General features: G+C 51.8%; 5 protein-coding genes across 5 annotated transcripts; 1 reads left to right on the top strand and 4 right to left on the bottom strand.

Annotated features, from left to right (window-relative positions):
• Positions 1–51: 51 nt before the first annotated feature.
• BDV17DRAFT_296600 (uncharacterized protein) lies at positions 52–2,197 on the bottom strand (the record flags this gene model as incomplete). Its single annotated transcript, XM_073763322.1, has 2 exons — positions 52–329; positions 400–2,197. 2 exons carry the CDS (start codon positions 2,195–2,197, stop codon positions 52–54), a joined length of 2,076 nt encoding a protein of 691 aa, XP_073610012.1.
• A 446-nt stretch (positions 2,198–2,643) lies between these two features.
• Positions 2,644–4,335, bottom strand: BDV17DRAFT_297233 (MCT family MFS transporter; the record flags this gene model as incomplete). The annotated part of the gene is made up of 5 exons (XM_073763461.1): positions 2,644–3,032; positions 3,079–3,176; positions 3,224–3,973; positions 4,020–4,236; positions 4,289–4,335. The coding sequence occupies 5 exons, from the start codon at positions 4,333–4,335 to the stop codon at positions 2,879–2,881; spliced, it is 1,266 nt and encodes a 421-aa protein (XP_073610013.1). The 3' UTR covers positions 2,644–2,878.
• A 212-nt stretch (positions 4,336–4,547) lies between these two features.
• On the top strand, positions 4,548–6,646 carry BDV17DRAFT_297235 (Zn(II)2Cys6 transcription factor; the record flags this gene model as incomplete). Its single annotated transcript, XM_073763462.1, has 2 exons — positions 4,548–5,557; positions 5,608–6,646. The coding sequence occupies 2 exons, from the start codon at positions 4,548–4,550 to the stop codon at positions 6,644–6,646; spliced, it is 2,049 nt and encodes a 682-aa protein (XP_073610014.1).
• Positions 6,647–6,707: 61 nt separating this feature from the next.
• Positions 6,708–7,724, bottom strand: BDV17DRAFT_296603 (uncharacterized protein; the record flags this gene model as incomplete). The annotated part of the gene is made up of 2 exons (XM_073763323.1): positions 6,708–7,247; positions 7,326–7,724. The coding sequence occupies 2 exons, from the start codon at positions 7,722–7,724 to the stop codon at positions 6,708–6,710; spliced, it is 939 nt and encodes a 312-aa protein (XP_073610015.1).
• Positions 7,725–10,623: 2,899 nt separating this feature from the next.
• Positions 10,624–12,515, bottom strand: BDV17DRAFT_18216 (putative aromatic-L-amino-acid decarboxylase). Its single transcript, XM_073754953.1, has 3 exons — positions 12,291–12,515; positions 11,310–12,240; positions 10,624–11,232 (listed from the first exon to the last, which is right to left on the bottom strand). The coding sequence occupies exons 1-3, from the start codon at positions 12,337–12,339 to the stop codon at positions 10,662–10,664; spliced, it is 1,551 nt and encodes a 516-aa protein (XP_073610016.1). The 5' UTR covers positions 12,340–12,515; the 3' UTR covers positions 10,624–10,661.
• Between the last annotated feature and the right edge of the window lie 1,204 nt (positions 12,516–13,719).

The raw sequence follows: 13,719 nt of genomic DNA on the forward strand, positions 1-13,719 counted from the left end.
TGACCGCATCTCATGTATAAAAAAACCCCATACAAACACGCAATCACGCAATCACACCTTAATCCAACGGCCCATCCACTCCTCCACAATCTGTTTCGCCTCATCCACAAGCCCCAAATCAAGCAACAACTGCGTCGTCCCTCGCACCGCCGAATCAAGCGCCGAGAAGATCCAAGCATGCGTGTAGCTCGTGTGCTCGCCGATGAAAATCGTCTTGAACTCTGTGTTGTAGTAAGCTGGTAAGTAGAGCTCTTGTTGCCCGACGAAGGGTGACGCCCATGCGCCAGCTTGGTGCGAGTCTGTTTCCCAGCATTGGCGGTTGTAGATTCCTGTCATTCTTTGTTAGTACGGTTTGATGGTTGGGGGATTGGGGGAAGGAATGAGGGAAGCTGAGCGCACCAGTGTACTCCTCCGCAGCAACAGGGCCATGGAACTCAACCATGGCGCGCTGGACTAAACCCACATAGTCCTCCTCGCTAAGCGCAGCAATACTCCGCGCCGGTGTCCCGCTCGTATAACTCGCAAGCACAACACCGGGCCCGGAGGCGTTCATATTAAAGCTCGGATAACAGACATCGCTGACACCGGGGATATCGACGCTCCCACAGCCCCCAAAGATAGGTTTCTCCTGGTGCTCCCAGAACCGGGTCTTGTAGAGCAGAGACAACTTACAGCTGGGACTGTAGTTTAGGGTTTCGATAGCTCGTGACAAGAGAGACGAGTACTGCGGTAGATCCCAAAGGCGGACTTTCGAGAACGGCGCAGCAACGACGGCGTAGTCGTATTCCTTCCCCTCCGGCTTGAGCTGCGCGGGGGTTTTGCGCCAGTTTACCGCGATCTTCCCGCTCGTTTCGTTGAAGGTTAGCCCTGAGACCTTCCTGTTGAATGTCGTCTTATCCTTGATATGGGGATAGAAAGCCCGCGGTAAACTCTCCAACCCCTTATCAATCGTCCTGAACTCGCTAGCTGCGAAGTAAACGTTATCGTAAAGCCCGTTCCACATGGGTGTTGTCCCCGCGCCTGCAATGTAATCCGCGACGTCGGTGGAGTAGTTCAGGGCGTAGCGCAGGTACCCGGATTCAGACCAGTGGAAGAGGCCGTTGTCGACGGCTGCCTTGTGCGCGGCGAAGATGTTGTCCGCGATGGCCTTCATGGAGAGGGAGTTGTCGGCTGGGTTGATGTACGCGTTGTACGCGGACCCAGCTTCCTGAATCACAGTCTCGTTCGAGAACGCCGCGGTGTATGACAGATCCGGGTTCGAGTCGACATCGCCCTGTGTAGGGATTCGGCCATTGGGGAGTCGCACGCCACCGGTGTCAGCGGGGACATTGTCGTTGTTCTGGATGAAGGGGATGAAGTTGACTGCTAGTTCTGGGTCGCCCTTATTCAACCTGTTGAGCGTATCACCAAGCTGGAAAACCATTTTGTGGTCCTGGATCTCGAGCGTCTCGTTCTTCTCGGTGTAGTGAATACTCACGGGGAACCGCATGGGTCCCATCTCCTGATACTGGTACTGCTCTGGCGAGGTATCGTTCAGGTACTGCGTGCGGATCCTACCGCCGGCGCGGTGCGACGATTCGTAGATATGCCAGTTGTGCATTCCGACACTCGATAAGAGCAGCGAGGTCATGAGCCCTGACATCCCGCCGCCGATAATAGCAACGGAGGAGTTCTTTGCTTTGGAAACCGCCGCGATTCCAGGTTCCTTGGCGGTCATGTAGGCTACCCCGTCGAACCAGGGGCCCATGGCGTCGGCGTAGTCTGCTATGTGGAGGGCCTCGCGTCGCTCAATGGGCTTGCTGATGGCGATTGGCGCGGACCGCGCGACGAGTTGGTAGTTGGAGAAGGCATGCAAGCAGTTGTTGTGTGGAGCGTCGCGTGGCGTAACCCATACTAGGCGCTCTGGGTGCGCGTCGCGCTTTACAGTAAGGGTACCGAGGGAGTGGTGAGCGTCCTGCGAAGATGCTGTGCGTTCGCAGTCGCCATAGGTGATGTCTAATGGGCCGGAGAAGGTGGTGTCGCGGAAGGTGAGATGGATGTTGTGCAGGGAGTCGGCGGTTATACCAGCTGAGGGGGTGCGAAAGTGGAGGATGTCATTGTTGGCGTGGCGTGGTTGATGTTCTTTGTTTATTGTGAGGGATGAGACTTGAGATGTGTATAGGGCTAAGCCTAGTGTGAGGTGAGAAAGGGACCTCATTGTGCCTTACTCTGTACAACTAGAGATGGTATGACATGCAGAAGGTAGCAGCAGACCTTGCTATTTAAGAAGGTGCCTTGAAATATTTACTCCATTTACGTAAACCCCCATCCTACTCCAAGACTGAGATACCGTGCCCTGAAAGGATGTTATTCGTTATCAGCTCAGCTATCAGCTATGAGCTCGTACTGCGGGATGCCTGGCCGTCTACACCGTATGTTCTCTCTTTGTTTGTTGACTTGGCAAAGCGTGCGTTGGGGCCTGGGGCTCCAATGGGGTAAAATCCGGCACTGACATCGGGGCCTTATCAGTGGCAGCTTGGAGCAGGCTAAGCTCGTATAATGACATTAATTTGGGGAAGCCCAAGAAACGGTGTGCTTGGCAGGTGGGTTTTCCCCGCTGGAGCCGGTTGATGTGTTGATAAGATGACATTTTATCGGCTTGTCATGTCTAGGGCGCGCCTTTATCTATGGAGTAGGTGGAGGTTGATAAGCGTAAGCGGAGTTCTATTAATTAGTATCGACCGGGTTGAGTGAGATCTATGCCGCTGTGAATCCGACTTTTATTGGACAAACCGCCCGAGCTGCTGGTTATATCAGGCTCAATCCGGATGTTGAGACGAAAGCCCTAATGAGTCACGGAAAGTTGGAGCTCGGAAGTGGCGCTCGTGTTGACATGCATCTACACCACAGCGAGGACCTTCCTGTTCTGCACAAGGCGAGCAAGCAAAAGTATAATGCCCCCGATTATCAAGCTAACGCCAGAAAAGATCGAAAGCGCGAGGTAGCCGTATCTTCCGGCGAGCTCGCCGCTGATTGGGGTGCTAGCCATTGCCCTGTGCCTGTTAGCACCCGTCTCATGTTCTTCATTTCACGACTTACGATAAAGATGACGCGGCGAATATTGAGCCGACGGCGAGTCCGAGTGTTTGTGGCGTTGCAATCTGCACAGCGCAGACTTGCTGGAGCGACATAATTGCCTGGATTGTCAGCTACTCTAGCTCCAAAGGCAAGAAATCCGACTTACACCAGATGTGAACCCGTACGCCGCAGAGAATATCACCAAACCAGCAACCGATGTAGCCTTGGTCCAGCATAGTGCTATAATCCCCGATAGCAAGGTGGAAACGACGCAGAAGTTGAACCTTCCATATGTATCCGCTACCATTCCCGGCAAGATCCGACCAAACATGGACGCTCCATTCACGATCGACACAATATAGAAGGCCAGGTCATGCGAGAAGCCTTCTGCGACAGCGTATGAAGTCAGGAAAAAGAACGGAGCGAACATTCCGAAATAGATGATGAAGAATGCCAGACACATGAGGCGCATAGCCGGCTTTTTGAGAATTGAAAAGTCTGGCCTCCGCTGCTTGGTGGTTTCTGATTCCTGTGGACCTGACGATTCCTTGTCCGCAACCTGGAGGTAAGGAAGAGGCCGACAAAAAAGGCAGGCAGCCGACAGCAAAGGGATCATTATGAATCCGACGATGCGCATTGTCCATCCGAAGCCGACGCTCTGTTTCTTGAGGAGCTCATTGATTGCTATCGGCCAGATAATGCCCCCAAGCGAGGAGCCTGCAATGACAATACCCATTGCGGCACCGCGTTTGACTTTGATATATTGACCAACGACGGCAACCGACGGGGTAACCAGGAGTGACATAAAGATTCCCATCGAGACGCCTTGGGCGAGGAGGAATTGATACAATTGGTGGCATAGCGAAGCCATCATGATAGAGAAGACGGTGCCGACGGACCCAAGGCACAACAAAATCTATGCCATCAGCTTTCCAGTCTTGAATAAATAATGCGATACTCACTCTAGGTCCGAAGAGATCCATCATTGGTCCCGACACCGCGGAACCGACGTAGATGAAAAATATACTGAGGCCACCTAGCCAGGCCACGGTGGATTCGGCTTCATTGGCGAGTTGGTTCGCAAGGTAGTACTCTTGAAACACACCATACGAGTTGATGAAGCCGACGGAACAGAAAAGTGCCATACAAGCACCAAAGATCACGGACCATGCCCGAGGACTGCAGCTGTCAGTACCAGTAGGGGGGAGGGGGGGGATGGTTGGCAACTAACGTGTACTCCTTGGGAGGCTTTGCGACAGTTTCACCTGGAACAGACATCTTGTCAAACCTCATTTGCCAATGTCTCCGGTTGTATCTCATATGACAATTTTTCACAGAGAAGGAGGCGACTTATATACTCCTGAGTGGAGGGTGTATACACACCCCGGGGACCCACCGGAGGCTCCGCGGACCGTCCGGGCAGTGTGACGCTCCGGATCTTAATTTCTCTTCATCCCTTACAATCTCTGATCTCAACAAACACATTCATCATGAAGCGCAAAACTGGACCGGAGCAATCGCAGAATCCAAGGCGGCATCCAAGACAAGATCCGGTCTCCTGCGAATCATGTCGGAAGAAGAAGTTGAAGTGCGACCGGCAGCAGCCATGCGGCAGTTGCCTCACGCGGCGGTTGACCTGCTCTTTCCTCAGCACTCCCATTGAGCTCAAACCGGAGAGCCTGGTACCTAAAGTGTCGCCTGGAACTCAAGAAATTCCCTTGGCCTTCTCTGCCTCTGGTCGAGGGACTCGGGACAGCAGGGAGTCGTTGCTGACGGCGGACTGGTTGGAGCAAATCCACATGGGCGACCGAGTCCCCGCGGCCCTGACCCCCCAGTTTCGCGCTGGACTTTACCACAAACCTCTCGACGTTGACGAGAGCGCTGGGCCCGCTCGTATCCTTTGTTCAATTCAAGGAAACGGCATATCGCTTGCTACAAACCCGGCCACTGTTGACCTCATGCAGTTCCTGCCAGCCGAGACGGACGCCGTTGCGCTCTTCACATACTACTGCCGCCATGTCAGTTATACTTATCACATTATCATTCCTCATACCGTCGAGCGTCAGATCAATGAAGTCTATCGGTGCGTCGAGCGTGGGGAGCGGGTCAACGCCAATTACCTTGCCCTGCTTTTCGCCATCGTTGGGTGCTCGCTGTTCCTGCAGAGCTCGATCGAATCCTCCGTCTATGCCGCGCGATGCAGTCGACAATTTTCTTTTCTCACTGGAGCCGCCCTGACTCAGGCGAACTACGGGTCCTATCCGACTATTGAGGGCCTGCAGGCAGTCCTCATCATCTTTCACAACATCTCCAACGTCCATTGCTGTACTTCTGTGAGTACCTTTTTCACAGTAGGATCAATAGTCGACCAGGCAAAAAACATGATGCTTCATCTATTGGATACGCCTCGCGCCCGCGAGGAAAGGAAGACCCGGCCTGTGCCTGTAATGGAACTTGAGCTCAAGCGGCGTCTTTGGTGGGACATAGCATCGTTCGACTGGTATGTCTCGGCCCTTATTATCCCGATTGCCGCTAACGTTTGGTACCTAGGTGTCTGGGGTTCCTGAGTGGTCCTCAGGAATGGACCTACCTGGTGAATCCTTCCTTTATGAAGACAGACAAGCCATTGAATATCGACGACGCCGACATAGAATCTGGCTTATCCCACCCGAGCACAACGCCCACCTCGATGTCTTATTTCCTCGAACGGCTCAAAGTTGCTGAAGCATGTAGATGCATCGTGGATGCCATGTCTGCTGAACAGCTGACCGGAACGGAAGTCGAGTACTCCAAAATCCTTGAGCTCGATCACAAACTCAGACAGGCCCAGGTGGATGCACCCGATTTCTTCCGGCTCGCCTCAACCTCCAGGAAACGTTTTGCTAGCTTGTACGAACAACGCCCGACTTTGGCATGGCAACGATGCCTCCTCCAGCAGGCATACTATTCCCGTCTTTGTCGCCTCCACCGCCCGTTTTTAATTAGAGGCGCGCGAGACCCCGCATTCTCTTACTCATACATGACAGTTCTCTCCTCAGCGCGCAAGGTTCTCGAAATCAAGCGGATACTTGATGAGGAGGAGCCCCGATGTGCGCCATCTAGCTCTTCGATCTGGTGTGTCATGCACCAAGTCTTCATGGCTGCAGTCATGCTGCTTCTCGATGCATGTTACAACAGAGACGACGTCCTCGACGAGAAGCGAAAGGAAGAAGTTCTCGATGCGTGCCGCATGCTTCGCAAAGCTGAGCAATCCTCGGCACTCGTCAAGGAAGGAATCAATGCAATGATGGGTGTATTACAGAGACATCACAAGGGCGAGAACTCTGTTCCTGCCGCATCCAATTTGGCTGCCGGGGTTGGTGCTCTAGACTCACACAGGCTTGTACCGGTTGCGGTGTCTGAAGGAGCGCAATATGACCAAGGCGCAAACAATATAGAGGCTCCTGCGGATGATCTTAGGGTTCTGCCAGACAAGGAGCTCGAAGAAATCTGGTCTGAGTTGATTGACAATGGAGGAAATATTGATTTTGCAACGGAGGACTGGTCGGGCCTGTTTACTGACCTACATTCCCTACGTGATGAATTATGATTGGCAAATAACCTCAAATAAACTCGATACCTATAACGTGAATATATCCTCTTCTGACCAACTATGATCTCAAAATCGGAACATCACTCGCTGTACTCTGCGGCCTCAATCCAGCCCCAATTGTCTCCGCCAACCCACTACTCTCCCGCCCACTACTAAGACAAATCCCATTATCGTCCGAACGCAAAATAAGATCCCTCAAACGATTCAGCACCGAAAACTCAATCTTCAGCTTAATCCCATAAACACAAGGCTTAAACGCCCCCTGCAAATAAAACAAATCCGCGCACTGAATCCCCAGCAGCGTCAGATCCAGCACAATAATAAACAAGTTCGCGTAGATAAGATGCCACAGCACCGTCTTCTCGCGGCCTTTGCTCGCGTATACCAGGTGTGCGCTACCACTGCCAGATGGAACTGACGGCCATGGCGCCCAGGGACGCTGCCGCTGACGCAGGGGGAGTCGGCCCTGTATGAATTTCCGGGTTTGAATTATGTAGAGGATGTTTAGGGCCGTTTCTTGTAGAAAGAAGACGATTATTTCGGTGCGTCCCCAGATTAGGTTTGAGCGGGGGAGGGAGGGGTTGAATTTTGTGGTTTGCTAGGCACATGTGCAGTGGTTAGTTTAGCCCTCTGTTAAATCGGGGCTCCGTCCAGCCTCATTTGGTTATGCACTCACAGACAAAATCCCAATAACCATAGTCGGCACCGTAAAAGCAACCGAATTAAAAACCAGCACGAACTTAATTCCCCTCAACACCTTCCGATTCCCCATAAGCAGATGGAGTCTCGAGTAGAGGACCCAGCTCTGCGGAACGACCATAATCACCCACGTGAAGTAGATCATTATAATTGATGGGACGGGGTCCGTCCAGACGCGGAAATCCGCGAGGATGATAAACAATGGTTGCAGGAGAACGCCCCATGCGATGAGTGCGCAGGACCAGAAGTAGAGGCCACGTCGGCGCTTGAAGACGAGGAATAGTGATATGGAGACTTCAAGCCCGAGCCACCAGGATATTCCGGTGAATGCGGCCATTGTCATAGACATGGGGAGGTCTTTTTTTATGTCGTCCATCTTTGCGGCTCGTATGTTGTCTCCTGTCCTGCCGGTGTGTCGATTTGGCGAGGGCTATGGTGTTAGGGGTCTAGAGACCGGCATGCTTGGGATGGCAGTGTTGAGTGTTGAGTGTAGCGGCTGAAACGAAGCACAGCGCGGCGGCATGAGCAGGCTTTATCTGAATGGACTCTAAGAGCTCTAGGCCTTTGCTCTACACGGAAAACATGGGATTCGGTATGCCGTGTAACGCCCTGAGGCCACTGGATCTTTGTCTGTTCAGTGGCTAGGGTCGCACCGACGCTGACATGGCGGGTGGGGGAGAATGGTGCGTACCCCGATTGCGGAATGAATGGCGTGAAGACACGTAAATATATAGGATTCAAAGATGATACCGTGATGTAGATCAATCGAGTTCCTGAAGTCAGTATTTGGAACCCGTCCAGGCCATGCTTCAGGTGGCTTCCATTCTCTGCGCCCTCTCCCTTTCCGTCCCAAAACGTCGACATTGATGACCCTGACGCGCATGCATGTCAGATGCGTCGGGGGCCACAGAGCCAGCGAGTCACTATCCTGGGACCGGAACAAATCAGGATCGGTGCGGTGGTTCTTTGTCTTTTTATTGGAAACCGGGTCAGGGTCTCAATGAATCAAGCACCACGCAACGAATACCCATGTCTGCGGAAGCCAATCAGCTCTTTAGATTGCTAACTTTGTTTTTTTTTCGCCAGTCTGGAAGACCCTTTCCAATCTGCTCTTGCAACTCAACACAAAGAAACTTGAGACGATGGCGCTGACGACTGCCACACACAGAGCCCAGCACGTTGTCCCCACCCTGAACTCAATGCCCGCATCGAGAAAAAGATCACTACATAGAGGGATAAGCAGCAGGCCCTACTATGGGGTGTTTCGGATCTTCTTTCGCGTACGAATTCGAGTCCGTCAGGCTGATCTTGAGTGTAACCCCAAGGCGGTGGTGGCGATGGAGCTTAAATAAATAATATCAGCTTTGTACTACACTACACATGGAAGAACGAGTGGATATGGGATTCAACATTAGATGGGTTAACTGGGTTCTGTGGTTCTCATGGATACGCAGCTGGCCGTCCACGGGTCCTGTAATCGGCAGCTAGGGTTTCTTTCAGGTAGCAGTAGTCTTTCCTCTCAGAAATAGGTCCAAGCATAAGGCTGGGAGTTGCACTTGCAGTTTCGATTTTCATGAGAGGCTTTCGCGTCACTTGGCATGCCTCGGCTAGATGCGTGGGAGATTATGATTTGCCGTAGACAAGGCTGGAAATGCCAAATGTATTGCGTCGTGGTAACTCGCTGTGTTGATACCCGATCTCATTATACCCCAGGGCATGAATTCTCGACCAGGTTAGGTTAGGAAAAGAATGATTCCAAGCCACTTAACTAACCAATAGCTATTTAGCCCGTTCAGTGCGCGCTTCACCTCCCGCTGGTTGGTTCTGCACTAGTAGGGGTGCCTCGTATAACCCCCCGCTTTTATTTAGAGTATACTATACTCCCACATGTCTCATACAAGGCAAGGCGCTGGAGTATCAATATTTTAAATGGGATGATCTCGACCCAGCAAGTACGTATATCTCTTCTCTGATGGCAATACTAAGCACGGCGGGCAAAGCAACGTACGTACTGACTTTCTACGATTGTGCTTCTAGGGACCGAATGGCATAAGGTTGTGGAGTGGCCTGCGTATGGTATGAGGCTGGAAGGAATTCGACCGATGCTTGCTCGAGCGATGGAGTTGTTCCCGCAGGTCATATTCGGGAAGAATTTGGATCCTTCTTCATCGGTGGCGCAAGAGTTTCATGAAATCATGGAAGAAATTGGTGATCAAGAGGGCTAGTGTCTTGTGATGATAGTCTCCTCATAAACGGCATGTTAGCGGTAGTATCGAGCTGAAGGGTCTTACAACAAGGAATGAGAGAGAATTTCTCTTTTGGATCACTGTGTCGAGGGAGATCCTTGTCTAACATGGGGCGATATAGCTGCTTAACTAAGGTGGGTGATAAACAGACGTCGAGGCTTTAACGACGACGACGTAACTGCGTTTAATCCTAGCTATACACGGGTGAAAGAAAGGTAATTGGGTTATTATTCTCTATTCATTCAGGTTTTACCTTTCTCTCTGTCGTATTCGTGCTTAACGCTGGGCACCTTCTACCCATTTTTCTTTGTTACGTCTCTAGGGCAGGCATTTCAGACTGTGTCAAGGTGTCTGCGAGTGTCCTGCTTTCTCCGAGTGTAGAGAATCGAGAGTCATCTTTATACTTCTAAATATGCGTGTTTGAGTATGGGGAAATGCTACATTTCCTTTTCGCTATGAGCAGTTGTTCTTACCCAACGCGATTGGCGTTTGGCCATGAGGCAATGTTAGACCCTGTGCCGGGCTAGGCAGCATTAAATGGATGGCAATCCCCTAACAGGTAGTGCTACAGCATGCACTTTGTTACTGCAGATCAGTCTAAAGACTAGTCTATCCTTATTCCTTGTCGTACCGATGCCGGAACTCCATCTCCTTTGGCCGTCTCTAATCCTGGGTGCCGGCCGGGCCCTGTGTTGGCGTTGCCCGGGCCGCTTGCAGTCCCTGTTTATTTACACTTTCTGGCGTATCAGCAGTAGACAGGCACAAATGGCGTTTGCTTTGTAAAGTGATCAATTACATACCCTCTTTAGGTGCCAAATCTTGCCACAATGGACAGCTATATCTGTATTTTGCTTCTAATTTGAGTGATGCGGGGATGTTCCTGAACTGGCTTGTACTTGATTCTCATGGTAGACAGCCAGTGTCTATCTCCAAGGGCCCCAACCATTTGTCCATCTAGAAGTTCATTTGTATAGCCGAGTTGGCATACTCAAATGAAACAACAAGGTATGTATGTAGGGTATGTATATCTATTCATCTAGCTTCCCTTACACCCTTCTCTTATTGATCTACTTCCGCAAGACCTCCTCAGCAGTCTGCACAAGAACCTCAAACGCGCGACAGATAAACTTCTCTTCGGCGCGCTCATTGGCACTCACAACCCGAATCGCATAAATGCCTGCCATAACCGTCGACGTGATAAAGATCTCTCCGCGGGCATTAATTGTTTCGTACACCTCTTTCGTGACAGCATCGGCCTTTTCATCAGGCTGGACAAGCGCGCCCTCACCGCTCCCATTCACCAGAGCACCATTCGTATTAGATCCAGCCCTGACCCGGAAAACAGTCAACCCAAACGCAGGCTTCGTAACGATTTCGAAAAGGTCACCGCGGGAGCGGATGAGGTCTGCAAATGTGTTCCCCAGTGTGATGCCCTTGCGCACGAACTCCTTCAGTCCCGTAAGGCCGTAGCTGCGCATGACGAACCAGATCTTCAGGGCGCGGAATCGCCGGCCCAGTGGGATCGACCAGTTGCGGTAGTCGATTACCTGTCCGGATTCGGAGAAGGGGTTGCGCAGGTAGGCGGGGGTTATGTCGAGGAAGTCGGTTAGGTCATGGCGGTTGCGGACGTAGAGGAGGCTGTGGTTCCTGGTTAGCCATGCCCTTCTCATGAAACCGGATAGTGAGAGGAGATAGTGTAGTATAAGGGGGTATACCTAGCATCGAAGTTAACAAGCAACCACTTGTGCATATTCAAATTGAAACTATCCACGCCCTCAGCAAAGTCCTTGGCGATATACTGCCATTCGTCGGCAATCAGCGCAGCACCCGCATATGCCGCATCAATGTGGACCCAGATCCTCTGCCAGTGCGGCTTCTCCTTCAGCACGGCAATAATCTCATTGAATCGATCAACCGCACACGAATTCGTCGACCCAAAGCACAGCGTGATGAAGTACGGCGTCAACTTGTCCTCGTCCAACTTCTCCAGCATCCCGCGCAGCTCTGCGCCCGTCAGGGACATATCATTGTCTAGACTGACAGCGATACTCCGGTACCGCGTGCCAGCCAGCAACGCGGCCTTGGCCGTGCTGCTATGCGCCTGGCTACTACTCAGCGCAACCAAGCGCGGCCGCAAATCCATGACACGGTCCTCGTACTCTGCGCTTCCTTCTTTCAACCCCTCGCTCTTAGCCTGCCCGTGAACCCAGCGCTCCCTCGCGGCAATCATAACCGTCGCAACGGCATCACTCGCGCTCATCTGGATAACACCCCCGCCCTTGTTCTCACTCGTACTCAAAAAGCATTCTGGCAATCCAAGCGCCTGCGCCATCCAATCCATAATAACAGTCTCGAGCTCTGTGCAAGCCGGCGAGCAAAGCCAGTTGAATGCGGGCGCGTTAAACGCAGCACTGTACATTTCACCTAGGATAGAAGGGTACGTCACGGTAGCCGGGAAAAAGGCCATGAAGTTGGGAGACTGCCATTGTGTCAATCCGGGTTTGATCTTGCTGTCGATGTCTTCTTGGATGGAGGCCCAGGATTCGGGGTCTTGAGGCGGGGAGGAGGGGATTTGCGGGCGGAGGTAGCCGGGTTCGATTGTGGGGAGGACGCGCTGGTTGGGAATGTTGTCGAAGTAGCCGATTACTGTGCATTGTTAAGCTTTGGTAGTTAGAGGGTTTAGGGGTTGTACGCACTGTCGTCAATTGCAGCGTGGGCTGCGGTCCTGAATTGATCGCTGTCCATTGCGGAGGGGTCTCGGAATAGTTCCGAGGCTTTATTGTGCGATGCGAGGGTTCAATTGCTGCGAGGCCGCGGGATTGACGCTTTGCGTCTATGCTGAGGCCAGAATTGATCTCCAATCCCCCACAGGATGATGAAAATAAACGAGAATAGAAAGGGACCACAGAGCAATGGGGAATGAGGGGAGGGCTGAAAAGTTTGGAGGCCGAGGGGAGGGGAAGATGGAGTCTTTTTATCGATAAGAGAAATTCCGACTGGGGTTCCGGAGCTTGTCAAAAGGCGCGCTCTTAGTCTCTGCTCGCGGCATGGTTCCGCGATTCCGAGTTGCGTTCCGAGACGGGCTATACAACGACGATATTTTGTATGGGCTTTTTCATCTTGTGCAAGATACCGGCTAGATTTCTACAGCCAGTGGAAAGTTGGGATCTTCTTGAAATACTCAACCAAATAGCCCTGTAGCTGACTCTGAGAGCTGTCTGGTGATTGTGCTGCCGCGCTGGACTGAACCTACATCGGAAATATATTATGCCCACCATCTCACCAAAACCAAGCGTCTTTCATAATGAACGATATTGGATTGAAGTGATGACAAGAGAGCATAATTAAAAACTGCGACTGGCTTTGTGACACAAAAAGTCATTGTCTACTAGTGTCTCACCCCAGAAGAAATGCCTTGCAGAGGAAGCTTGCGCTCTTCGGATGCTTTTAGGGCTTCAATTCCACCAAGGGCATCTACAAGTACCTGGCCATTCGCCACTGGACCTATCGTCTCACTTAATTTACATGCAGTTTGCTCGCTCGGCCGAACAACGGGGTCTCTATCACTCGAAGGGCTTTACTGCGGCGACGAACCGTCGGAACCAGCACTGCGGGAAATCTAGTATTCCTTTGGGGGTTTGGATCTGGCTTATGCCTTGCCTTTATAGTGTTCGGATGCTTCTAGATTATCGATCAACCATACCACAAGTGTTCATAATCGTGGAAGAATCAGTTGAGCAAGTCATAATCATTTCATCGTACTTCACTCGCCAATACTTGTTGAAGAGCATGGGAGTAAGTCAGGCAATCAAGAGAAAGGAAATTATCAATAAATCGTAAGGAGCGTTACAGAGCAAAAAGCTGGCACCAAAGTCATCTTGCCTGTTACATCCGTCATAAGGTGGAATTGGACGGCAAGAATGCGATCAAAATCCGTATATCCCAGCCAACTCCACTCGACCTCCCCGGCTAAGCTGGATTGCCATGCTCAGCCCTGTACAGGTCTTGAACCATGACGGGAATTATCTTTCTATCCTCGTCCGGGGCAAAGAACGTGCCTCGGGCGGTCGGTACCATAGGCATTATCATAGCACCGTTTCCCATCTCCACCTCCACTCTGAACGG

This window comes from Aspergillus undulatus (assembly GCF_047715775.1).
Source record: "Aspergillus undulatus strain CBS 261.88 unplaced genomic scaffold BDV17scaffold_104, whole genome shotgun sequence".
Classification (NCBI taxonomy): domain Eukaryota; kingdom Fungi; phylum Ascomycota; class Eurotiomycetes; order Eurotiales; family Aspergillaceae; genus Aspergillus; species Aspergillus undulatus.

Excerpts from the sequence above, each read along its gene's own strand:
- BDV17DRAFT_18216 (XM_073754953.1), bottom strand. The coding sequence starts at position 12,339 with ATGGACAGCGATCAATTCAGGACCGCAGCCCACGCTGCAATTGACGAC. Across the intron at positions 12,241-12,290 it reads CCACGCTGCAATTGACGACA|TAATCGGCTACTTCGACAAC; the intron begins GTGCGTACAACC and ends AACAATGCACAG. Across the intron at positions 11,233-11,309 it reads CTTGTTAACTTCGATGCTAG|CCTCCTCTACGTCCGCAACC; the intron begins GTATACCCCCTT and ends CAGGAACCACAG.